Raw genomic sequence first — 24,701 nt, 5'->3', positions numbered from 1 at the left:
CCCCAGGGGCATTATCAGTTTGATTGGCTTATTGGGGCCTTGATTGTATCATAAATGAGATAAGGGAGATTAGTAACACTGACTAAGTGGGTCAGGTAAAGCTGGTGCTGGTGTTTATGGTGGGCACATGGGCAAACCCAATGATTCATCCTGCTTGCGATTGTTGTTGCTCTGCCTGTGTGACGACAAAATGTATAAGCCAACCACAAACAGCGGTGCAGTTGTGGTTGGGAGGGCAGAACAGGTGTATACAGTGACCCATCATGTGCTAACATCCAGAACACACCAACCCCAGAAATTACTTAGTCACGTCCCACAGAGAGTCTCCGGTCCTTTTATTTCCTTTTCACAGTAAGCCGGTACTGGAATTGACGGGATCGCATGTCATAATTATTTACGATTCGAAACCAGTGTAGGTCTGATGTGGATGTACTTGGAATAGACTAGAACTGTCTGTAAACTTGGAGTATAGTGTGATTGGTGTTCAGTTGGAACTAACACTAACAGAGCAAGTGAGTTGCTCTATGCTTGGAATAATGAAGTTAAAACACAGCCATGCTACTCATAAAGCTAGGTAAGTCCTCATTGTGATTAGTAACTACAAATTTAATTAACTTGCAACTGTTTTTTATTTAATTGTTTGCTTTTCAGTGATGTAAGTTCAAAAGCTTGTGGGGAAAAAAGGTTTTTTTGACTTGTGGGAATTCAATCCCAACATTTCTGCTAACTTAGTACAGACATTTCACCAGTTGACCAATGAAATTCCTGAGATGTTCAGATTTGATACAGCAGCAGGATACCACAGTCAGCTTACATGGGAGTTATGTCCCTGGTTTTGCCCCTTCTCTCTCCATTTTCCCCTTCTCTTAACTTCCAGAAGTACTTTCATTGAAATTGAATAACAGTGCCTTCAGTTATTTCTTGGCCACAATACCTTTCAATTCTCACAACGGTCTTTTGTCTCACTTCAACTTTTGTCTCCGATTGTTTCTTCATTCAACGTTCTGTTCCTCCAAATTCCTTCCAGGGGCTTTTTCCCTCTGTGATTCTTCTTGTGTTAAGCAGAAGTTATTTATGTCCATTCTACATTGAAACGGATGTGTTCTACCCCCTTTCTATGCTTGCAGCATTGCAAATTATTTCTTTCGGAGGAAAAGGCCTGTTGTTTCAAAACATCACTCAGGACAGTTCATTTTTAATACCAGTCCAGGAAAAGTTGATTACCGATCAACTCAGTCTACATCTGTCTTTCATTCTCCCAGTCGTTTTCTTGAATGCCTTTTTCCGTGAAGTCATCAACCTTTCATGCTCTTATCTCCCTGTCTTGTACCCTATCCATTCTCCTCTCTCATGTTACAAATCTTCACTGACGGCTGTGCTCATGTTCAGCCTGGAAAATGTCTTGCATTCTATGCTCTAGGAGTCAAACATAACACCTGATATATTTTGGGAGACTGTGCCTGCCTTCATATCACATTGTCAGAATATATGACATGTTGACGTCAAATAACAAATACTCTTTACAGGTATGTTTCAAGTGGGATTCTTCATGTGGTTCCATGTGCACGTTGCACCTTCAGTGACATCTCCAGGATACTGAGCTGGGATCACACACAGGACCTCCTGCTTGCAATCACTTTATTAACCAGAGCTTCTTTGTCTTACCTTTTTGCTTTAGGCGACGGGAGATGGATGGACAGCTATTGTGTGAGGATCATGCTCCCAAAGACAAGGGAAAATCTGTCAATGGAGAGGTAAGAGAAAACTCTTCTTTGCTTTCCAAATGCATACTTCAAGCAATACACGATAAGTTGTTTCAACCTGTCAAACAGTTCATCACATCTTTGATTACTTTTTCTACACTCTTACTCAAGAAATTGCACTGGATTATACTAAATTTAAGTTTACTTTTTCATCAATATACATGTATTTTTCCATAGATCTAAGAGCCCTCATTCACTAGTGAGTGCTTAATTAATTAAATATTTAATCTTCGTGTGGCACTTAAGCTTTATCAAATGAATATGTTTTTAAAATTCCTTATATTTCTTAACTTATAAAAATTATTATTAAAACAATGTAAGGTTCCTTCTTTATCAAAAAGATGAGTTATACACGGTCACATGTGTTCCAGTAATCCTCAACTTTTTGTTCTCTGTTTATCACGGTATTTTCTGCCCAAGATTCATTGTCTAGTGGGAAAAAGTACCCAGCATCCCCAAACCAAAAGAGCATATTAAATTGACTTACCAGTTTTGAAAAAGGTTCATAGGGAAACCAACCCAGGTCTGTCGCAGCCCTGTTGAGAAATGGTATCTGCTATCCCTCCTCTGGATATGGCCAAAAATGACAAATAGTCATCATAGTTTCGTGAACTTAACCCAACCCTCTGTGAGTCTTGTGTATCTAAAAACAGGGAGTGGTGCATTGTTTTTATTCAGTGAAGATGATGCAGAGAGGTTGGGTAAAGGAGCACATATGTATATTTTAAATTTCAATTCATGGTTGATATTCCTGAGTGGTTTGTGGAAGTCTTTTGGGATAGGACGTGCTGGTGTGGTTCTTTCCTGTAAAGTTATCCGCTGTTGATTCAAATGTTCAGATATGGGGGCTGTCGTATAGCTGATTGGAACATTGACAAGATACTTCTTACCGTTGGGTTGTCATGTACCTATGGCAATGCCTTAAAAAGAATAAATATCTAGATTTTAAAAATAAAAAGCCACAAATGAATCATCAATTTACATTGGTTTCATTCTGCGCAGTCAGGTCCACTTTTAGGGGTAGGATGTACGCACAGAGTGCCAAGCCTTATTATTGCGATGCACCTGTTCATAAGAACACTTGGCTTGGACACTTGTCACCATTCCAGTTAGCGTTTTTTGGACTGTTGGCACATTTGTATTTCTGTATTGCACTCAAAAATGTGGAACTTATTAGCTTGCTATCCAGTTCATAGATCTAAGGTATCGTCATTGCTTTCATTTCAATGATTGTGAATTGGAGTTGTATACAGATGAATTTCTGTGGCCAAAAATTCAATTAATTGTACCTCTGTGAAGCAAAGGCTGTGATGTGACAAATGCTACTGTTGCATTTTCTTATTTCTACAGAGTTCACAAGACCTTGACTTTTTTGAACTTCTGCAAAAAATACAGGTAGGACTAATGTCAAGGTTCAGTTGTAAAGTTGACCATTTGTGTTTACACCATTATCTGCTATCATGTGGCTGTATTATTGCTCTTCTGATATCAGAGAGACTATCACATCGTTTTCCATGAATTTACTGATTAATGGATTAAACATTAATTGGTAACCCTTTCATGTCTTTCAAAAATCCACCAGCAAGGATTGAGGAAGTTAAAACCCAGCTACTATCCGCTCTGAGCGGAACAAAAGAGGGCGTGTTTTTTGCTACTCACCGCATAGACATGTCATGATGCGCACAAGTATATGCGCGTTTGACGCAGAGCACACTGAGTACGCGTACCTAATTTACTCTGACATGTGTGGTCTTTGCGTACACGCAGAATGCGTGCAAGAACCCGCTTGTAACCACCTGTCTTTCTCTTTGCCCATTGGGGGTGCACTTCAGCTCGGGGCAGATTACTCTTCACTTTGGAACTTAATAGTTGGGTTCCTGCAAAGTGGAGGTTTTTAGACGTAGAGGAGAGCTTAGAAACTCAATGTATGACTGACCTTTTTCGAAAACAGTTGACAGCAAAGAGTAAAAGTTTTCTGTAGGAAAGTGAGTGCTCTGTACTGCGCCCATGTTCAATATTTATAGTAACTCGAGTATAAAGCTGTTAAATTGGATGTGGTTGGTTTGTGATAGTGAACATGCAGTTGCAGTCTTATTTACATAATGTAAATAATATGTAATATATGTAATATAATGTAATATGTATATATGTAATATATATAATAAATATGTAAATAATATATAATGCAGTAATATTTACATAATTACATGTACATTTTTTCCTGTTCATCGCAGAGTGATCGCTTAGACGAGCAAAGATGTTCATTGCCATTAGTACTTCAGGTAAGGCACTTTGCCTGTTTATTTTTCTCCCATTTTTACTTAATTCTCTCAGAAAAAAAAATCAAATTTCATGAGTGCCTTGTGTAACTGATTGTGCACTGGTTAGCATAAAACACCTGTACTGTGTAGAAGACTTTGAGGGTATCCTATTATTAATACAATTTTGCCCCTTTTCCAGCAGGTCAATATTTGTGATTGATTTTTCTTGTAGTTGGAGGGTGTGTGACCTGTACTACATAGCTGAACTGTGTGTAGTGATTGGCCTTATATTGGTCCTATAGATGCTATGCTATTAACTGCATAAAACTAGGTTGCTCATCATCACATAAAGGGCAACTATGGCTGCAGTAATGTCAGAAGTAGCTGCCTTTGCTATAGAGCAGGTTACTGTAGCCCAGATGTCATATGATGTGGTTGTTGGTTGCTAAGCATTAATTTTCTGCTTAGCAGCTAATAACATTATAGGCCAAACTTGGATGCACTCTTGGGATGCAACCCTTTCACACTCGAAGCCGTATCACATCTAACAGTTTCACGCCAGTGTAAAGTTGCGTAGCACTGCTTCAATAATTGCAATGGTTTTGCAAAAAAGAGGTTGTTTCAGAAAAAAAAAGTTGTCAACCTTAGATGTTTCCAGTGAGCTAGACATGCTAATTGGGCATATCTGTGTTCCTGCCCGGTTGTTTTCAACCAAGTTCTAGCTCTGGAACTGGTGCACTTGTCGTTGCCGGCTGGCTATACTGGCAGAAAACATTGCAAGCTTTGCACAACCCAAGAAATTCAGTCCCGTCTTTAATCCTCACAGAAACCACAGAGGGCAAGAGGAACAGGCTAATCCACTCCATGTCACTTTTAATTCCACCCTATTAAAAACAATAGAGGGGTCTAATTCCGACATCAACAGGGGCGGTAGTTGGTTGTGATAACTTGATCATGGTTGGAAATGCTTGGTTAGTCGGTATTACCCTGTCTGGCTTTAAGGGAAGACTGGATAAAGGGAGTGGCTTTAATTCCCTACGTGTTTTTCCCTGTCAGAATAGACTGCATTTTATGATGCTGATCATGCAGGAAAAGGATATGAGGGGAAACTGAATGAGTGCAGTAAATTTGGCAAATAATTATTTCTTAATACCAGGAAGTGTAAGAAACATAAAAAACAAAGTAATCCACTGACAGTATGATTAATTAGACCTAATGTGCTATTATTATGGATAGGCTATTAGTCGGGTATTATTCTGGTATGTCATTATTTTCTGGTATGTTACTGACCACATTCATGTCAGTCTTCACAGAAGACACTTGTGCTGTAGTATTTATTATGGAATGCAAGCAGTTGTTGAAAGTTCATGCCACCATTTATGTTTTGCATCGTACCATAGGATTTTATGTGACAGCTTTAACTTTGAATCTTTCCCAAATTCCAGTCTGAGTGCGCAGTCGAGTGCATGGAGCCTCTGTCTGTTTCAGAACCACTTTCCTAGGCAAAAACAGCTTTGCTATTAATTATCTGTTGGTTTCTAGTCCCTCCATCACCAAATAAGGACACTTGTTTGGCCAGAAGGCCTGATTTCAACACACAACTCCTCACAACATGATCCAACATTAGTCATGTGTCTGTGCTGTTTGTCTGAGATTGGCAGAACAGCTGGAGCAACAGGAAGCAGATGACAAGAATAATGCTGTTTAAAAAGTCCCTTTTTACTCGGACTCACTAAAGGGACCTCAGGCTACTCTTGTGTCTTACAGACTGAGGAAATTTTCACCTGCTAATTTGTTTTGGAAGGATGGAGCTATCAATAATCGAATCCCTGTATAACCCAACTAGAAATCCACAAAAACTAAAACGAATACCGAAAATGTCACGCTCCAAAAGAAATAGAGTGAGTATTAATTGCAATACACAATTTGGACTGATCTCCCCTACAGAGTACTGGATCACCTGCAGCTGCCAAAGAAAGACTCAAGGCACGGCACTCCAACACCTACAGAATAAAAGAGGTAAAACAAAAAAAGTGGGGCAACTTGTAGTGAAATTTAAAAAGGTGTATGAGAACATGAGCTATCTGATTTCCTACTGAGAGGTATTGATTTTGTAGGCCTGCAGAAAAGCTTAAAGTTTACTCCCTCATCATCCGCAGCTCCTTAAAAAGAACGGGCCACATCCCAACATCCTCCAGCCCCATAATGGTGGCTTCTGGATTGACGGCCTGGACCTGGACCCCTCGGCCACTGATGACGTCAGTGCTGAACTCTGTCCATTTGCCTCGGACCGGCTCGTCTTGGAATACGACGACACAAATGAGATGTACAGGAAATACTTCCATGGAAAGGTAAACAAGACTGTATTGGATGTGATTGTAAATATACGTGTCCTCGTCATTCAACAAGCAATGGAGCCTGCAGCAGCTTGACCAGGATATTGAACATATTGATTCGGCCATGGAGTCCACCTGCACGCTTATTTTCATGGTCAATAACTAAAAATGGGGAGGGAAGTTGAAATTGGTGTAAGCCACTCTCTTTTTTTTTCTTGTGGGGAAGAATTGTATGTATAAAATGTTGATGCAGCACAGTTATGTTGGCTGGTGTGACAGTGTCGCCCATCAAAGAATTTGTTGATGACTTTTAACATATTGTAACTTTTGGCAGTATAGTGATTCATGAATCTTTTATGAAATAATATATAACATGTAGGGATTCTCAAATATATGTACATCTGCTGGCCCCAGTGCTTTCAACATTTTTAGGGCTTCCCGTAAATTCTAACCACACTCTGGTCCTGATGATTAAAAGTAGGATATGAGCATTAAGGAAAACTATGCGGTCAATGACCTACCCTTTAAATAACTTCACCCACGGGCAACTTCATATATTTTTCAGGGGGAAGATGTAAGAGATGCAACAACCTTAATCCAGACCAATATATAGTTGTATTTAACTTTTGTCTCTCAAGGAGCACTTTAACTACATAGCCATGGATGAGAGCATGGGACCTATAGTACTATCCATCAAGCAGGAGACGACAAATGCAGAAGAGCAGATCAGAATATTACTCAGGTGAGAGATCTCTTTCCAATCCTTCAAAGGCAAACTTCAAACTCCACTTTGTTTGTTCAAGTACCCTGCTGTGTTGAAAAAAAAAATTACCAAAGCTTCGCATGCAGGACATGTATCTTCTCAGCCCTTTAACTTCTGTTTTACCTGAGCAGATAATGGCTCATAATTTTGGTCCATGATAATTCTCTTGCATAGAGATAATTCACAAGGTGTCTCCGCAAACCTCCTACCTTATTACATCTCATAGATAACATTGCAGAATACATTCTGAGAAATATTGTACCGGTGAAAACCTCTTGTCTTTGATAAGTAGCAGAACCAGCATTCATAAAAAACAGGTGGGGCCCTAAACATTTACAAGTGAACCAACCCATTTGAGTTGGGGGTATGTTACTGACAATTCCTCTCTCGAAACCCTGAGAGCAAATACAGGTACAACCACATTGTCTGTCAGCATTACACGTATCGGCGGTGTTGAATTTCGCAGGTACAATACATTGCTTCTGACTGGAATTTCATCTCAACTGCAGTAGGGAGTAAATATAGTTGCCTGGTGATGCTGTCAAAGGTCGAGGCATAATATTCCAAGTCAGTGCTCATGCCAAAGTCATAGCTAATAAATTGTTCTGTATTTCCATTGTCAGATGTCGGAGTGGTACCACACACGATCTGCTGCCATTGTCTACCTTTGGAAACTCTCTTGTGCCGTCCAAACTTGCCAAAGTAAGAAATTATACCTCCCAGGGTTGTCTCCATGTTCCCACTGATGTCTCCACCGGGGTCATGCCCCTGTTTTGGCAAAACAACGTCATAAACTATTACCTGCTGCCTTGTTGTTTCAACTGATGTAACAACACATGCCAGACACTGGTGCTCTTAACCAAGTCGATGATTTATCTTTCCATGGAAAAGAAAGTTGTTTGGCTCAACTGGTTGCAACTCTGTGTGCTTTAAAAGAGAAGCTAAGGAACGACCAAGTGAAAACTAGAAAAAAGCTGCAACCAACGAACAGATGGCGGAATAGCACAACAAAAATCACATTTCACTGGGACCTTTCATCAGATATATTTTGATAAATGTCAAAAAAACTTTGTCAACATACTTCACTTTTTCCTGTTGTTTCAGGTACTAGATGAAGCTATAACCACAGAAAGATTTCAACCTGTCCTCTTTCCTAAGGTAACAATGACTTTGTTGAAAAGAAGACTTTTTAATAAGTGGACTTAATTCAGGGAATCTTGTATGTGCTCTGTTGCTTTTGCTTCAATTAAAAAACTCCACAAAATGAACCATGTTGTTCTTTTCCCATTAAACTCTGGAAGAAACCGATAATCAAATATCTCCAGGATTGGATGATGAATTCCTATATTTACCTCTCATCACTAGGCCTCTGAACTCATTGTGACTTACGATGAGCACATGTGTGTGAAGAACTTCAAGTTTGGAGTCATCTACGAGAGATACGGGCAGACGACGGAAGAAGAGCTCTTTGGCAACGTTAACAGCAGCGCAGCCTTCAACGAGTTCCTTGAGGTCATCGGGGACAAAATAGAGCTGAAGAATTTCACAGGGTAAGAGGACTGAAGTAGTGTACAAGTGGAAACTGAAATAAAACCGCAAGGGCAGATTCTGAGTTATGAGCGGCAATGTGATCTGATTAGAAGGATTTTGATTGCTGTCCAGGAAGTTAAGTATTGAAATGTAAACCTGGTTTGATGCTAAGTCACAGAGACTGAAGCGGAAGTTTGTGACCTTGCAATTAGATAACAATGTCTGTCAGAGGAATAAAATTTGCAGCACAGCTGAAAGAAGATTTCGTGTTGAAGTTTGCTGGAGTCCCGTTTGTAAGAATGTGTTGCGTTGGAACTGCTGGTTTCACTTGACGGAATCATAAAAGAACTTGCTTTGACAACCTTCCTGCCTTTTCTTTAGAGGGAGATCTATAGTCGAGAGTTCACTTATCAGAGAAGATGAATGGGAAACCAGTCGGCATATTTGTCCTGTTGCTTGCAGCATGAAAAAATACTGGTTCTGAGAATGTGGCAAAGAGTTAATTCTGAATTCAATTTTTGTTTGTGTGTAGATTTCGGGGAGGTCTTGACGTTCAACATGGACAGACTGGTTCACATTCCATCTATACAGAACACCTTGGCAGGGAAATTATGTTTCACGTGTCCACATTGTTGCCACACACCGAAGGTGACAAGCAACAGGTAAAGATGAATTGTTCATTAATTTCTTCAAACAGAAACAAGGAGTAAGGTTGACAAGATAAACTGGGTTTTGGGGGGGTCACATGCAAATTTATTAATCGCTTTGAGGAATTAGTGCACTTACTGCAGCAAAATACTGAAGTATTTAATTTGTCATGTGAAATTAGATGAGATCATGTGTCAGTAACCTGATCAATATGTTTCAGGAATCAAAGGTGTATTTCACTTTTGTACTGGGGAAAATGCCTTCATGAGTTCATCAAGCTAAAAAATGTCCGCATGATGACATAATGTTTTAGATCTGTCATATCCAATAAGAAACTCATTATTAGGGGCAAATTTGGAATTCCATATGTATGGTGATGATGCAAGGATGCTCATCTTCCCCTTGCAGTTGCAGCGGAAAAGACACATAGGTAACGACATCGTGGCCATTGTTTTCCAAGAGGAGAACACGCCGTTTGTTCCTGACATGATCGCTTCCAACTTCCTCCATTCCTTCATTGTGGTGCAAGCAATTGAGCCAAATACGGAGAACACCAGATACAAGGTGGGTTAGACACCTGCACTGCTTATATTTTTCCAGCTTTGTAGACTTTCTAATTTCTCAGATTAGAAACAACTCATTTCAAAACTGTCAAGTTGTCTGTTTTTTCTTTGAACTAGCAGTTAACAGAGATGCAGCCATAGCTCCGCATTACCTTATATTTTTAGCTTCTCAGTTATCCGACTTTCTCAGGACAAACACAGCATTTGTTCACTTGTCATATGAACCAATTTTTTGTATAGCCACACCGCCCACCAAAAAGATACATTTGCACCTGTGCATGGCTCAGGATAAGGTTTACATAAATTTGAATCTTTCTCAAGCCCAACACAGCATTTGCTTTTAACATCAAGTTGACCGGATCTCCCCCAAACCACAGACAATGCAGTGAATCCATAGATATCTATTTAGCCTCTATCTGTCAAGAGACTATTTAACTAAATTTCACTTACCACAGGTTGCAGTAACAGCGAGGGATGACGTTCCATTCTATGGTCCAGCCCTCCCGAGTCCGTCTGTTTTTAAAAAGGGTCCAGAGTTCAGAGAATTTCTGCTGACAAAACTCCTGAATGCAGAAAATGCTTGCTACAAGGCTGATAAATTCAGCACCATTCAGGTGAGTTAAAACGGAAAAAATTCTTCATCTCTGCTTTCCATTTTGACAGGAGGCTTTTGTTTGAGCAGGTACGTTTAATGGGAAAAAAAACCCAACTTTTTTGTAAGGAGGAATGACTTTTTGAGTCCATTTTTACCCCATCCAGGAGAGAACAAGGGCTGCTTTGCTAGATTCCCTGTACTCGGAGCTCAACAGCAAGAACGAGGAAATCTTCTGCTCCATCACCTGCCTGGACTCCTCCACCAGCCCCAGCATCCTGAGCAAGGGAGACGGTAGCCCCGGTGGCCTCTGGCCTTCCTTCAAGAAAGCCTTCAGAGGACGCAGCCAGTCGGTGGACACAAGCACCAGCCCTATGCACAACAAGGTCAATGGGAACATGATGTTTGCCGCCGACATTCCGGAGGAAGGGGAAGCAACTAGTCCAGTAGTAAGTACAGGACAGTTTCCTTCTTGTTTTCTTCGACAGATCCTTCGGATTTTCTTACTGACCACTGACCACCTTTTTCCGCACTCTTTGCCACTCGCATAACTACAATGCTACAAAGCACTCCTCTCTCTAAATACCTGCTCACAATGTGATAAGCTACAGTGCAACCTTTGTACCACTCAGCTGCCACAGTAGGGAAACTAGAGATTAGATTATGTCTTCTAGAAATACCCTTTGCTATCTCCTATTAAAACAACCAGGGAGGTTCCTTCTCAGCGTAAGTTGAGATGGAAAAAAATCAGTACATGCTTCTTGTGAAAGCAAAAGTTGCTTTAGTTTCATGATTTCAAAACTAAGTTCCTGTGATGGTTACTATTGACCGACCAAACTTTATTTTGTTTGGGCAACAAAAAGCATCAAGTACTAACTTAGACTTGAGCTTATATAAGTAAGTCAAAATTTACTGCCAAGGGATGTATAACGAAACAGTACATATTAGAAAATGGAATGATATGTAGTAGAGAAAGCAATGTGTTGTATCAACTATTACTCCACCCATGGCGTGTGTACCAGCAATACCCATTTAAAACTTCTTCAGGCTAGATATTATATTTATAATGGCACCTGTTGGTTGTTAGCGCTAATGGATGGAGTCATCCAGCCACCTGATGTTTCATCTTTTAAGTCCAGACTTTGCCTTGGGTCATATCAGTAATGGTGAAGAAAGTTACAGCAAATTCCCAGCTGAGGCATCTCCCAGCTTAGGATTGCCTCGAGACGAGCTTATCACCTGCAGGAAACTACCCTGAGGAGTTCAGTGGTTTTTAGGGGTAATATTTACGACCACAGATGGGAACACTGTTTCACAATTTTACCGTTTGCACCATTAATCTCACAACACATTAAGAGGAGCTTTCCAGGTTTGGTGTAGAGTTCCACTTGAAAACAAAATAATCCCAGAAGTCGCAGCAATATCAAAATCCTATTTTGGAGGCTGTTTACTTGTTCGGTAATATTGGAGTTGTTTGTCTCACGCAGCAGCCTAAGGGAAACAGAAGCCTGAGGCTGAGCACAAGAAGTACAAGCAGCAACCAGAGCTACGGGAGTAGTGTTGGAGACAAGAAAGAGCCCAAGAGAAAAAGGTAGCTATCTTCCCCTGGTTACATTTGCACTTGGGTTCTAATTTTTGTGTTCAGTAGTAGAGAGAATATACTTTTATGTCTTGATTTAGTTGATAAATTTATTGATGTGATTGGTCGATTTTGTGTTTGGTTGGTCTGTTACATGCTCTTTTGATTGCTTGGTTGAGTTTATTTGATTCAGTAATTTATTTTATATATATAACGGTTTTGCCCGTACCCAACGTATATTAATAAGCACTGTATGCTCAGTGCTTGTCCGAGAGCTTGCGAAAAAACCTCACAAGCTTACTCGGGTGGGACTCGAACCCACGACCTCCTGCTTACTAGTGCAGATGTCTGCAAAATGCTTACAAATCACATGCTCTTTTGATTGCTTGGTTGAGTTTATTTGATTCGGTAATTTGTTCTAAGTGTTCACTAACTTATACTTTTGATTGATAGAATTTTGGAAGTTGGTAACTTAGATATGATGTGTAAATGTGTGCTTTCTGAGTGAGTTTGTTTTTATCAGATCTCTTTGTCTCACTCATATTCTTTGTGTTTTTGTAATTGCCTCTGCAGAGACAGCGTGCTCAGTCGGTCCTCACATTCCTCCGAGAGCATCAATGGTAGTCAAGAATCACACAAGTCCTCCTCCAACTCTCTGAACAGCTCACCCGATGTTGCCAATTCTAGAATGAGGTGGGTTCTCAAAACCCATTAGTGGGTGCTTCCCTTCGTGCTCTAGACTTTGGCCACTGCTGCTTGTGGTTCATTCCTAGCCACAATGATGCAGAAACCTGACTCCTATGATATTCTTCAATTCACTGAGAAAGAGCATTTGTCTGATGCTTGTGTCAAATTGTTAGAATGGAAGTTTGCTTGTTCGAGTATCAGCTTTTAAAATGAAGTTTTTTGATTTAATATTTGTTTTCAAGATTGGTCCTCCATGGTATTGCATTTGATGATGAAATAAATCCACCAAAAGTTATCCACCATTTTTGGTCATGTCCGAAACACCAGTATTTTAAAGGTAGCAAACTTGTGCTCACATCACTTGCCAATTAAGTTTGGGGAAGTAGGCAAATTGTATTCTCAACTTTTGCATCCTTCCATCTTTCTTCCCTCGGCAGAATTTACACATGCCGAGTGTCGCCAAGCAACTCCCTTGACAGCTTCAACAGTGACGACGAGCCACATGAACATGAAGATTCTGACACAGGCATGGTAAGATTGCCGTTGGTTTTGGTTACAAACTCGTATTCAGATTCATTTTTTAGACTGCTCAAAGAGCAGTACATATATCCTGCCTGCATTCACTTTAAGTTCAGTTTGGACACCTTGCGGTAGATGCATTACCCACCAGGTTAGGTTAATGGCTTACTGGCAAACTCTTGAGGGATGTCAGATGAAAAGAATTACAGGACACTTGACCCTGAGAGTTGGCAGCCCTTCAACTGGAGGACTGAAGACTATTGAGGGTTAATCGCCAACATTTCACTTTCACACGCTCGTTAAACTTATTCTTTTACAGTCACATACCTACAGTGAAAAAAATAAGGCCTCTACTAGTAATTTAAACCATTGTGTCTGCACGAGGAGATCCCATGAGTTGTCCTGCATGATTGACCTGGAATGTGACTCTGCAGCCCCCATGAGATAAACAAGCTGAAAAAAAAAGGGGTTGTTCATTTTGCTTTTTTTTTGGCCCCTTTCTTTTCCAGGGAAGTATGTCATCTGGTTGCATTTCCAGCAGTAAGGCCAGCCCTCTCAATCCTTGCCTGTGTCCCGAAGGGAAGTGCACCTCAGCTCTGGAAATAGAAAGTGAGTCTGAAGCATGTCATGTTACTGCTGGAGATATGAAATTCTAGTTCCCCATTCTTGGTCCTGAGAAGCAGTTTTGTGTTGATTTTCTGATGAGAGCTGAATATTTCACCTGAATACTGACGATTCTTGACACTTGTTCTAATGCACCTTGCAGGTGCATTATCTGAACAGTTTGCAAGTTTTCAAGGAGCAAAAGTCCATTCACAGATATTTTATGCCAACAGTAATCACTTTTTGGAACTTCAAAATTTGGAACTTCAATTTTCACTTTTTTTTTTGCAGCAACTTTGTCACAGCAGCTGGAATTAATGAGGTCAGAAATCAATAAGTTAAAAGCTGAGAAACTTGATCTCATCAGAACAAATGTGGTACGTATGCCATTTTCACTTTAATCTCTGGTTTCTGACAAAGCCCTTTTGCCCATACAATTCAATAAATGCTGCAGTACTCTGATCTTTTGAGGAAAAAAACTTGGTCTGGTGGTACTTGAACCCATAACTTCCTAGTCACTGGTGCAAATGTCTTATCCTCTTGACCAAATATTGAGCTTGTACCAATAAACAAGTAGCAACAGTTTCTACAGTCAGGTGTTCTAGGGTTGACTCTTGTATTAGTCACTCTTCACTAAGAAACAGGAAATTCTGTAGTTTTTGTCTTCGGGTAGTCTCAATTCAAATCTTTGTTCATACTTCTATGAACCGGTCAGAAGCGGATGTCTTTTTTCATCCATCTCCTTGGACGTACACTGAATCAGTACCAATATTTATGTAGCTCATAGAGACAGTGCTGCCAATTCTCAAACTGTTGCGAGAGTGTCACCAGAAGAAATGTCTGATGATCTGTGCTACTGTTTTTCAATGTAGAGCTGGCAACATGATATCAAGAAGTTAAAAGAGAAGGAGATGCGACACGTGCAGGAACTCTCAGCTGCGCAGAAGGAGATCCACAAGCTTCGAGAGGCCAAGGAAATGCAGAAGGCAGAGTACATTGAAGCCTTGTCCAGTGTCTAAAACCACCGACTGGTTGGCCATTGCCCTACCAATCAGCTGCCTAGTTGCTCACCTCAGACTCCATCTGTGGTCTGCTTGGTGAGTGTCGGTCTCATCAGCCAGGGGCTATAGTGAGTTTCCAGCCCAGACAGGCAGGCATTGTTCCGATATTAAGCACTTGAGGAGATCTTCCCAATTGATCTTGAACAATTTTTGATCGGTCAGTTGAGTGGCATGAGCAGAACTAGACCTTGCTAAATGGTGTCTGGAAGCTAAGTTACATGCGCATCTGTAAAGAGGTCTGTGTAATGCTGAGCACAGCCCACATGAATAGGATTAGAAAGGAACCTGTTGACAAAGCACCAGCTTTGGGGAGACACTGCTATTGGACAATCTGAATATTAATTAAGAAAGAGTACTTTAAAAATTTGCTAAGGGAGTAATTAAGTCTCTGAGCCTGGTTATACAAAATGTGAGGATATTTTACCAAGCAGCTAGAGCAAGTAAGAATACCCCAAAAAAATACAGAATGGGTAAAGAGATCCAGCACTGTTTGTACAATGAATACTTGAGTTTTTATGTACACAACAAAATTTAAACCTTAAATATTCAAAATGAAGTACTGACGTGAAAGATTTGTAACTAAAATCTTGCTCTGTCCTTGCAGTTGGTGTACAGTACGGAATTTAGAAGGCATTGTTTGTAAGCAGTAGTTTACTGAATTGTTGTGAAGAAAACCTTTACCCCTGACAGAGTAACTCACAGAGCAAGCTCCTGATGGTGACCTCATGCATGTCTTTCTCAAGAGTTTGGCATTGTGGTACTGCATCTATAGGAAGCAATTACACATGCAGCTGATGGCTAATCCACGTCTCATTGACGTGTGTTTGCTGCTGCGAGGCAGTTGTGATTCCGCTGCATCGTCCTTTTCAGCTAGTTTTCAAATATCCAGCTCATTCAATCCATCCATCCACAACGCAGGTTGATCTCATTGATCAAATTCAGCAAATATTTCCTTGTGGGGTAACTTCTTCTCTGTGGTATTTGCTCCGAGTTGAAGTCCACCCTCAGTGTCAGTGTTATGTTAAACACGCCCTCTCTTGCTCCTGCTGGAGTGGACGGAAGGTCAAAACGAGCAGTTACAGACTCCAACTTTCTCACAGGCTGAACAAACTTCTCCCGTGAGAGGTGTATTCTGATGTTAATTCCCAAGCTGCCAATAGGTGTATTTACCTTGGTGGGGGGGGTCCAAAAGCACTATTTTTAACTGATTTTTTGGTTGCATTGAATCATATCCATTCTCTTCCTCTCCTGTAAATAAGTCTGACTCTGTCGGGCCTGTATAAAAATGCAGTGATGAAATCATTCGCTGAAAATGTGTAATATATCTGTATTTATTACAATAAGGAAGTAAGTACTAGTTTTATGTTATTGATTAAACCTATGTTCTTAAGTTAAGAAAGGGTGCAAGGTTGAGCCAGAATTAACAATAAGTGTCAGGTTAATAATGCTGTGTTGCCACCTGCAATTGAAAGATAAAGACATAAAATTAATTAAAGACGAAATGGAGTTGAGGACGTTCCGTTCGTTGTCTTAGGGGTGTTTTCGGGTTACCGTTGCAAACAGTATCAAAAAATCTGAAAGATTTAGATTATCGTGAAATGAAAAAATTCTGTTATTGTACTGCATGCAAACCTAAAGTTGCACTGTTTTAATGAGCTTGTCTTGCCTGTGAGTAGTAATACCCACGTAATGAATTTATGACTAGTTGTATCTGATCCCTTATTGCTTCGAAATTTCCAGACAGCCCTTGCCCACTGAAAACCTCTGCAAAGTGTTTTATGGAAGTGAATAAACTTACCCGAAATTTATCGCTGGCTGGTGATGTTTTGGAAATTCTAAGTGTACATCTAATTAAGCGCATATTTTATAATGATTGTGTACTTTTTTGGAACACATGCACGTTACCTTAAGAATATACATGTACATGAGGGAGAGCTGCACGTGGCAAATCGATGGATGCCAAATTGTGAGACTCAAAATGACGGTTTGAGCTGAGTTGGGTCAGAGATTGATTTCTGAAAGTTGTTGAAATGACACTCCAATGATACATCCTCACTCAGGTGAATGTAGTACTTGAATGCAATGGCAATTCGAGATTCTTTGTGTTCATTTTCCTATTGTGTTTTGCCTGTAAAAACAAGTGATGACGACGTTATCATGTACGATCTTTACCACCGTCACCATTACTTCTATCGGCAAAACCCCTTCTGTTTAACCCAGATGCCGCTATTTTTGAAAGACAAAACCAGATGAGAGGTGAAAAAGAAAATAAAGTAAATTGAAATGAACTATTTTAAGACACGTTACAATGCAAAATGCGCGTAATAAATGTGGAAAGTAAAAACTGTTTATATAAGGAATGTTAAGTATAAATTCTTCATGCGTGAATCAATACGCATAATGTAAGTAGGTTTGAAGTACATTGTACGTGTGATAAATGTATAATCCAGGGTGTTTAATTTGCTTTTTTCAACAAATGGCTTGTAAATATTTCTTGGATATATCGACAGGTGGAGAGTTGTGTGTGTAAATACAAAATGTACAAAAAATGAGTTGCTTGAAAGGATTGTTATTAGAATATACTGCAAATTTATCTTTTTAATGAAAGACGTTTTCTTGTGAAGTGAAGAAATTAATACATGTACCTAGGATTTAACCGAGTTGAAGAAAAGTCTCCTTGTGACTACGAATGTTCTATTGAAAATGTTGACAGTGCCATGACAATTGCTATACAGAAATGGTGGCTCTTCTCAGAACTTTTCTCAGCAAGTACTCAATAAGGGATGTTTTACGATACTTGTTTCATAAATCGATGTACCGACTGATTATTTTGCACCTTTTATTACCATTGTCGCGTAAAGCAAGCCTGTCCTAACTGTGACCATGCCTTAAGAAATTTTGAGATGTAATAATTATATATGTCTGGAAAATTCTGGGGTAAAATTCCTTTATGTGGAAGGCGGATTTAATCAATCTGGGTTTTGTTTGATGAAACGTCTTCGTTTTTTTCATGGTACATGTGGTATGCTCCTTGTAGTAGAGTGGTGTGCTTATTGAAAAATCTGCAAAAAGCGATCCACAACACGAAGAAGATTTTTTCCCCTAGATTTGTCTCATTTTTTCCTCTTTCACCTTTCGCAACTGTAAACATCCCACATTTTACCCTTTTGTTTTACCCTAGAATGTTTTTCTCAGCTATTTAAATCGTCTCGGGAAGGTTCTTAGTTCCTGTTCCAGTAGATCAGTAGACCCCATTATTCTGCAGAAAACATTTATTTCGTTACATATCCGATTCCCTTGCACTACTATATTGGTGATGATTTTATTTGTCTTCTTTTAATTTCAGACAGGTTCCTAATTTGCTGTGTTTTGTAAGTGTACATGTATGATGTACTTTTAGTTTAAAAAATCTTGCGTAATACAGCAAACGAAATAGTAACAATCAAGTTTCAGAATTGCCGAAAAAAATAAATGAAGCAAAGAAACTGTAGATGATGTTGACGAATATTTTTTTAAGAGTGATGATTGAAAATATCAGTTATTATTTGAAGCGCAACACATAATTAGCACTACACAGAGAAAGCGGTACTTAACAATCGTCTTCAGAATGAGGTTGCTTAAAGCGTTGATTTACACGAAAGGGAGAATCTCTCACGATAAAAATGAACTAGGATTGGCAACTTTTTAGACGAATATCGTCAATCTCCTTTTAGGATTTCCATCTGAGTGATACATCATGAATACGAGCTCAGTTTGTTCTTTCTAATGCAAACCAAAACAGAGAATAACTGGGAAGCTGGCAATTTTGTGGAATTCGGTGGCAATTAAAAAAAAATACATCGCCTCAATGGTCGTGTCTGCGATAACATTCCCTTTGAGGTTGATAGGGTAAAGCAGGTTAACATTCATCTTGTTTTTATTATCATGACAAGAACTAAAGTGGTAGCTCACACACTTTGAGGTGTAGTTTGTTATGCCATCATCATAGCAACATACCATGGCAACACAACCCCAAGGTCAGGTGAGGGTTCCGCAAAAGGGCACTTCGCACGCTCTCAGACATTGACTGGCGGTATTTAGGGGAAAAGATCAGAAATGGCAGATACTCTGCCACATAAACAAACAAAAAAACAAAACAAAAATGGTTATGGACGTATTTAAACTGCCTCAAATGACAAGGAGATACAACCGTCTTATTACAGATTGTCTGTATTTTTTATATATTCTTACTGACTGCAACTAGGAACCATGCCGCGACCTCTGAGTACACTGTGCATACTGAATGTTCATCGAACAAGTCCAACATGTTAACACACCCAAAAGGATCATTGTACTAGAACGGGAAAGCTAGCGTTTTGAACCATGTATAGGCTTTCTGCCCATAAGCCATTTACATTTGAGCTGCAAAGTGCTCAACATCAGATTCGATCTATACACTATGCTAAAAGGTTAGATTTGACATTACTTTTAACATATCTCACTGGGTTTTTTTATAATGGACAAACGGCCTCCGCCAAAACAATGTCAGTTACACACTTATACGACCTGAAAGCTTGCATGTTTTCCCGAACACATCACCACTGAATGGGAAGATGAACAGTATACAAATTTTCCAGACCAATCCGCAAAATAATGTCAACTGGCTGCTTTTGTACCTTTAGCGTCCTGGAAACGAGGTTAGGTGAAGACGGTGCCATGGCAACCTGTTCAAGGGATGACCCAAGGAACTCTGAGACAGTACCCTTGCCATGATAGAGCTACACCAGCTGGTAACAGGTGCTCGACATATTACCAAGACCAGAATACACCAATCACAATTAGCTCACAAGCTAAGTCAGTGTTACGCTCTTTACAAAATAACGTACATTTTGACAAGAGTTATTTAAAATGGCAAATGGGAATATTGGGTTAACAAGACAAAAAAGTATTATATTACACTTTGACAGGCATCATATGCAAAACCTTCAGTTCTGACACCCAAGTCAAACAAAATGTAAAACAAACGAGACTTATCGATTTGCTTTTCTTAAATTAATGTTTAGAATAGAGCAAAAGCAAACTTGCAATTGTGATAATTGTTTTGTAAAATGTATTTTTCATTTTCATTTTTTACAAAGTTCGTTTCAAAAGTTCATGCTCAACAGCATCCATTCAATGTTCATTTTTCATTTATTTAACCTTAGTCATGATAGACAAAAACATGTCAGACTATAAATTTCATTTCGTTATAGCAAAATTGAAATCTATAACCCAAGCATGCAAATGTTCTTTTGTTTGTGTTTTTAAAGTCAGTTCATGAAGTGTATCAGCGAACGTATTATTACAAAGAGTTGTAAGTACGAAGGGCCTCGATCATCGCTAGCACAAATAACAGGTAAATCTGCTTTCTCACTCGTTTTTCATTTTGAAGCTGCATGAATAGTGTTGCAATTACAAAAATAAACGTCAGATTTGCTTTTCCCGTGGCTACTGAAGCAGAAACATCTCTATTTCATTTGCGTAGATATGACTGAATTTTTTTTCTCAAAAATCCACAGATCACCACAACTGTATAAGCTCAAATAAACAACTTGAATTGAGCAATCACGTACATATTTTAGAAAATCAATTTTCTGTGATTATGATTATGATTGAACAAAATACTCTCGATAAAAACACGATGAGAAATATATTCTGACTACAAGGCAAAGTGTGGCTATACACAATAAATTAGGCATGTACAGTGTATAAACAGGACAGCCCAGGTACCCTCGCCTCCAGATTTTAAAACCATTCAAAAACACACAATATTTGCTATTTTTCTGTGCTACATTATTTTGAAATCCTTTAAAATCCATACAATGTGTGTGCATATCATGGTAACAGGTGCATATATGAAAGTTAGGTAAAACAACCAAAATCTTGTCCTCAACAATTTGTCATTAATGTAAGTTCAAGCAGGAAAACACAAATAGCAATATTATGTGCAGTGTAATATCAGTTCCCTCCCCAGAATCACCCTAGCTCAAGTCAGTAACTGATAGCTTATTTCCAGAGTTGTTCCAACACGAAGGAATCACCTTCCCTTTTAAGCAACTACAGTCGCTTAAACTTTATCTAACTGAATAAACTCATTCGAAGCACAATTAACAGTGCCACTCGTCATTTCACTATGCGTTTCTTGTTGATCCCTGCTCATCAACGCGTCCGTCACCGCGGTCCACTCAAACCTTTTCATGTGCCTAATCTTGAAGAACAATTTGACGACGATGACCAGGCAAAGAATGGAAGGGGGAGCAGTAACGGCAAAGGCAATAGCCCAGTTCGGCGAGGGTTGTTTGCTCTCTTCCGATGGCTTGGTGGGGGTTAACTCTGTGGGCTCATAGGTATCACTAGTGGAAACGCCTGGGAGAGGAGACGACGTGGTTAACTCTGTCCTCCGCTCAGTCGGGACAGTGGTTAAGATTGCTTTTTCTGAACTCTTCACATTCCACGATTCAGTTGGGACTGACTGAGATGTGGAGGAGGCAGGTGTGCTGGGTGCGGTGACAGGAGTCTTTGATTCAGTTGGGATCATAGTTTCAGTTGTGTGGAGGTGAACAGTTGGCATGTTCCCTAAGGTACTAACTCCATGTTCAGTCGAAGTTTGACCTGTGGATGGGACTGTGATTTGTGTGGTCTTCACTGTTATCGCTTCAGTCGACGTGATACCAGCAGTGGTGGGCAGCACTGGTAACGTCGACTTACCAGTGCTAAGTCCAGTCGAGATACCTTCAGTCTCAGAATGGAGCACGATTGCCGTAGTCTCTGTTATCCTCTGTTCATTCGGAACGATTTGATTTAAATTTGTTGACGGGCGTTCTCCTGAGGGGGTCTCTACAATAGTTCTTTCAGTCGGGATAAGTTCTGATGTAGAGGACATCAGAGTCCCTGTCATCTGCTCAGTCCTGTCTTCAGTCGACAGAGCGTCAGTTACTAAAGGGAGCAGGATTTGCGTAGACTTAACGGTTCTCTGTTGGGTTAGGATCATTTCAGTGGTTGAAGGTGGTCTTAATGTAGTCATCGTTTCAGTTTGAGGAGGCTCGTACGTAGAGGAACTTAGAGTTGCTGTGATCTGCTCAGTCCTCGGTTCAATCCGTATAGTTTCAGTTTCAGAAGGGGGTACGACTGGCCAAATTCTCACAGTCCTCAGTTCAGTTGGGACACTTTCAGTCGTGGACAAGAGTGATTCTGGTGTTTTCTTTACAGTTACTGCTTCGTCCCGGAGATATTCTGACACAGAGGAAGGCAGAGTTGCGGTGATGTGCTCATTCCTCTCTTCAATCAAGAGAGCGTCAGTCCCAGAAGGAAGTACGGTTGAAGTGATTGTAGACGGGGACGCCCTTAGCGTAGTCTTTACAATGTGTGTTTCAGTCTGGGTAGGTCCTGTCGTGGAGGAAAGCGGAGTTGTTGTGATCTGTTCAGTTCTTGGTTCTATCGGGATAGTTTCCGTCACAAGAGGGAGTTCGATCTGCGTGGTTTTCACGGTACTTTGTTCGGTTAGGACAATTTCAGTCGAGGACAGGGTTGATCCTGATATAGTCGTCACATTCAGTGCATCCATTGGGACAGATTCTGACTCAGGGGAAAGCAGAGTTGCGGTTATCTGCTCCGTCCTTTCTCCCGTCGGGGTAGATTCAGTCTTGAATTGGGTTACGCCTGGGGAAGTCCCAACAGTCCCTTGTTCGGAAGGAACAAATTCAGTTGTTGACGGGGGTACTCTCATTGTAGTCTTTACAATCCTTGCTTCAGTCGGGACAACTTCTGATGTAGAGGGAGACAAAGTGGCTGTGACCTGCTCAGCCCCCTCTTCAGTCCAGATGGCACCAGTCGCAGACTGGAGCACGATTTGCGAAGTCTCCGCGGTCCTCTGTTCATTTGGGACTTTTTCAGTTGGTGACGAGGATGCTCTATGTGTCTGAATAGGAGAAGATTTAGTGGATAACATTGTTGTTGTGGTATGAACCGTTTGCCGTGCAGTCAGGAAAGTTTCAGCTGGGATAGTTTCAGTATTGGAGGGAGGTGTGATGGGTGTATTCAAAACTGAGGTGGACTTGAGGTTTGACATTAAGGTAGTCAGATTAAACATGAAGACAGGAGATACAGTCTTGGAATAGCCACCACTTGCCGATGTTGTAAAGGGGTCGCGATCGGACACTCCTATAATTGTGTCAGACCGGCTGGTTGTTTGCGGAAGATTCTGCTCATTTGAGGTATCGACACTTTGTGTACCCCCAAAAGTAAACATGTCTTTAACGGATGGGCGTGATACTATCACTGCAGGACTATTAGATCTAGTAAATGTAACAGAGTTATCGGCTGAGGCAGAACCTATAGTCAGACTTACCTCCGATGAGTTGGCTACACTGTCATTGGTATGGGTTAACGAAGGAAAAGTGGTTGAAGACTCCAAGGCTGGAGTGGCAGATTCTGAGACGGATTGTGAGAAATACGGTTGGGGTGTAGTCGGCAGTGGTCTCTCTTCAACGCGGATGGGGCCGATGGTACAATTTCTTCGTTCGCCCGGATACCTCGAGCTGGCGATTTCACAACTGAAAGCAAACTCTCCTCGAAACGCGTCAGCAGTCCAGTACGCACGTTTTGTGATGTTATTACCAGTATCAGTTTTAGACCAGATCATGGTTGGATCAAGGTCTGAAGAAGAGATGACTAGGTCTACGGTAGGATTTCCTTCGTCTGTCCAGCAAGCCAGTGTGGTTCCTTCGCCGAAATAAATAGTCACTGGTCCACCTGGCTCGCACGTTGGATTCCCATCTCCTGGAAAGAAATAAACTGTGAGAAATGCTTGTTTAGCAGTGATTTCAGGGGTTTCCACACCTGGTCGCCGTACTGAGCACACGTATGTCCCACTGTCTCCATCACGAACGTTTGAAACGGTCAAGACGAGAGCACCATCCCAGGACGAATCACTTGTGCTTAACAGTTCTTGTGTAACAGCAATCCGACCACGCGTTGTTAAATCTTGCAAGTCATACTGCCAGGTGAAGGTGTCTCCGTGCATCAAACCACTGACCTGGCATCTCATCGTGACATTGTCGCCTCTCTCAACTTCCACGTTACCGTATCCTGCATCTATACCGTTCACTACAACAATCTCGATTTCAACACCAGACAATCCCAACAGGAGGAAAGGGAAAGCGCACAAGGAAATCGCCAACGATCTGCACTGGAACAACTCCATGTTATTCGAAGATAGAATCAGCCGAACGGGAGGAGACACAGACGGTTTTTATAACGCATTTTATTATCGACTGGGAATCCCAATGTTTACAACAAGATCACTTGATGAGTACAACATGTTACCCCTCATCAGCACGAGCTCAAACACTGTCTCTATATTATGACAACATTAGTGACATTTTTACGGGGAGTCCCCGTACGTTTCCCAAGACAGTTTGCAACGAAGATCGCAAGGTGGTGACGACGGGGTCAGCCGTGACGCACTTAGCATAATCCGCCGAGGAGGTAGACTTATAAAAGCTCAAGTTTGTGACTGCATGAGTTCAAGCATTTCTCCATGGTTCAAGTCATTAAAGGGGGCATTGCGCCTAAAGAGGGGGGGATACAGGTCTAGGAAAGGATCCTTACCATACGCAATTGATACACTACCTAGATAAAGCGAGCTCCGACGATTTCGAGAAAAATTACAGGTACATTCAAACATTTTGCCAGTCACATTTTTAAACAGGAAATTGAATTCACGCATGTACCTTACGGGGAAAAAATAAATGCCCTGAGTGTAAAGAAATACCAACTG

The 24,701-nt window shown here is 40.6% G+C and overlaps 2 protein-coding genes across 9 annotated transcripts in view; one reads left to right on the top strand and one right to left on the bottom strand.

Moving 5' to 3' along the window:
- The window catches only part of LOC110979045 (rap1 GTPase-activating protein 1-like), a 124,690-nt gene extending 106,295 nt beyond the window's left edge, over positions 1-18,395 (top strand). For 7 of the 8 annotated variants that reach the window (XM_087147540.1, XM_087147546.1, XM_087147541.1 and 4 more), the window contains 19 exons: positions 1,679-1,754; positions 3,114-3,158; positions 3,998-4,045; positions 5,972-6,043; positions 6,184-6,375; positions 6,999-7,102; positions 7,747-7,825; positions 8,228-8,281; positions 8,489-8,673; positions 9,186-9,315; positions 9,710-9,865; positions 10,320-10,478; positions 10,624-10,905; positions 11,944-12,047; positions 12,609-12,728; positions 13,160-13,253; positions 13,751-13,850; positions 14,136-14,221; positions 14,717-18,395. In XM_087147540.1, coding sequence (XP_087003666.1) covers positions 1,679-1,754; positions 3,114-3,158; positions 3,998-4,045; positions 5,972-6,043; positions 6,184-6,375; positions 6,999-7,102; positions 7,747-7,825; positions 8,228-8,281; positions 8,489-8,673; positions 9,186-9,315; positions 9,710-9,865; positions 10,320-10,478; positions 10,624-10,905; positions 11,944-12,047; positions 12,609-12,728; positions 13,160-13,253; positions 13,751-13,850; positions 14,136-14,221; positions 14,717-14,863 — 2,233 coding nt within the window. In that variant the 3' untranslated portion in view covers positions 14,864-18,395. Of the gene's footprint in view, positions 1-268; positions 575-1,678; positions 1,755-3,113; positions 3,159-3,997; positions 4,046-5,971; positions 6,044-6,183; positions 6,376-6,998; positions 7,103-7,746; positions 7,826-8,227; positions 8,282-8,488; positions 8,674-9,185; positions 9,316-9,709; positions 9,866-10,319; positions 10,479-10,623; positions 10,906-11,943; positions 12,048-12,608; positions 12,729-13,159; positions 13,254-13,750; positions 13,851-14,135; positions 14,222-14,716 lie in introns of those variants that run through there. The other variant, XM_087147544.1, reaches the window with a different exon arrangement.
- Positions 18,396-18,763: 368 nt separating this feature from the next.
- LOC110979046 (uncharacterized) lies at positions 18,764-24,453 on the bottom strand. The gene is made up of 2 exons (XM_087147536.1): positions 23,271-24,453; positions 18,764-22,841 (listed from the first exon to the last, which is right to left on the bottom strand). Exons 1-2 carry the CDS (start codon positions 24,123-24,125, stop codon positions 20,991-20,993), a joined length of 2,706 nt encoding a protein of 901 aa, XP_087003662.1. The 5' UTR covers positions 24,126-24,453; the 3' UTR covers positions 18,764-20,990.
- Between the last annotated feature and the right edge of the window lie 248 nt (positions 24,454-24,701).

The sequence above is a fragment of the Acanthaster planci genome, linkage group LG16 (assembly GCF_054643075.1).
Source record: "Acanthaster planci isolate LZ-2023a linkage group LG16, COTS_SCS, whole genome shotgun sequence".
In the NCBI taxonomy this organism is placed as follows: domain Eukaryota; kingdom Metazoa; phylum Echinodermata; class Asteroidea; order Valvatida; family Acanthasteridae; genus Acanthaster; species Acanthaster planci.
This window is presented reverse-complemented; position numbering and strand designations above follow the sequence as displayed.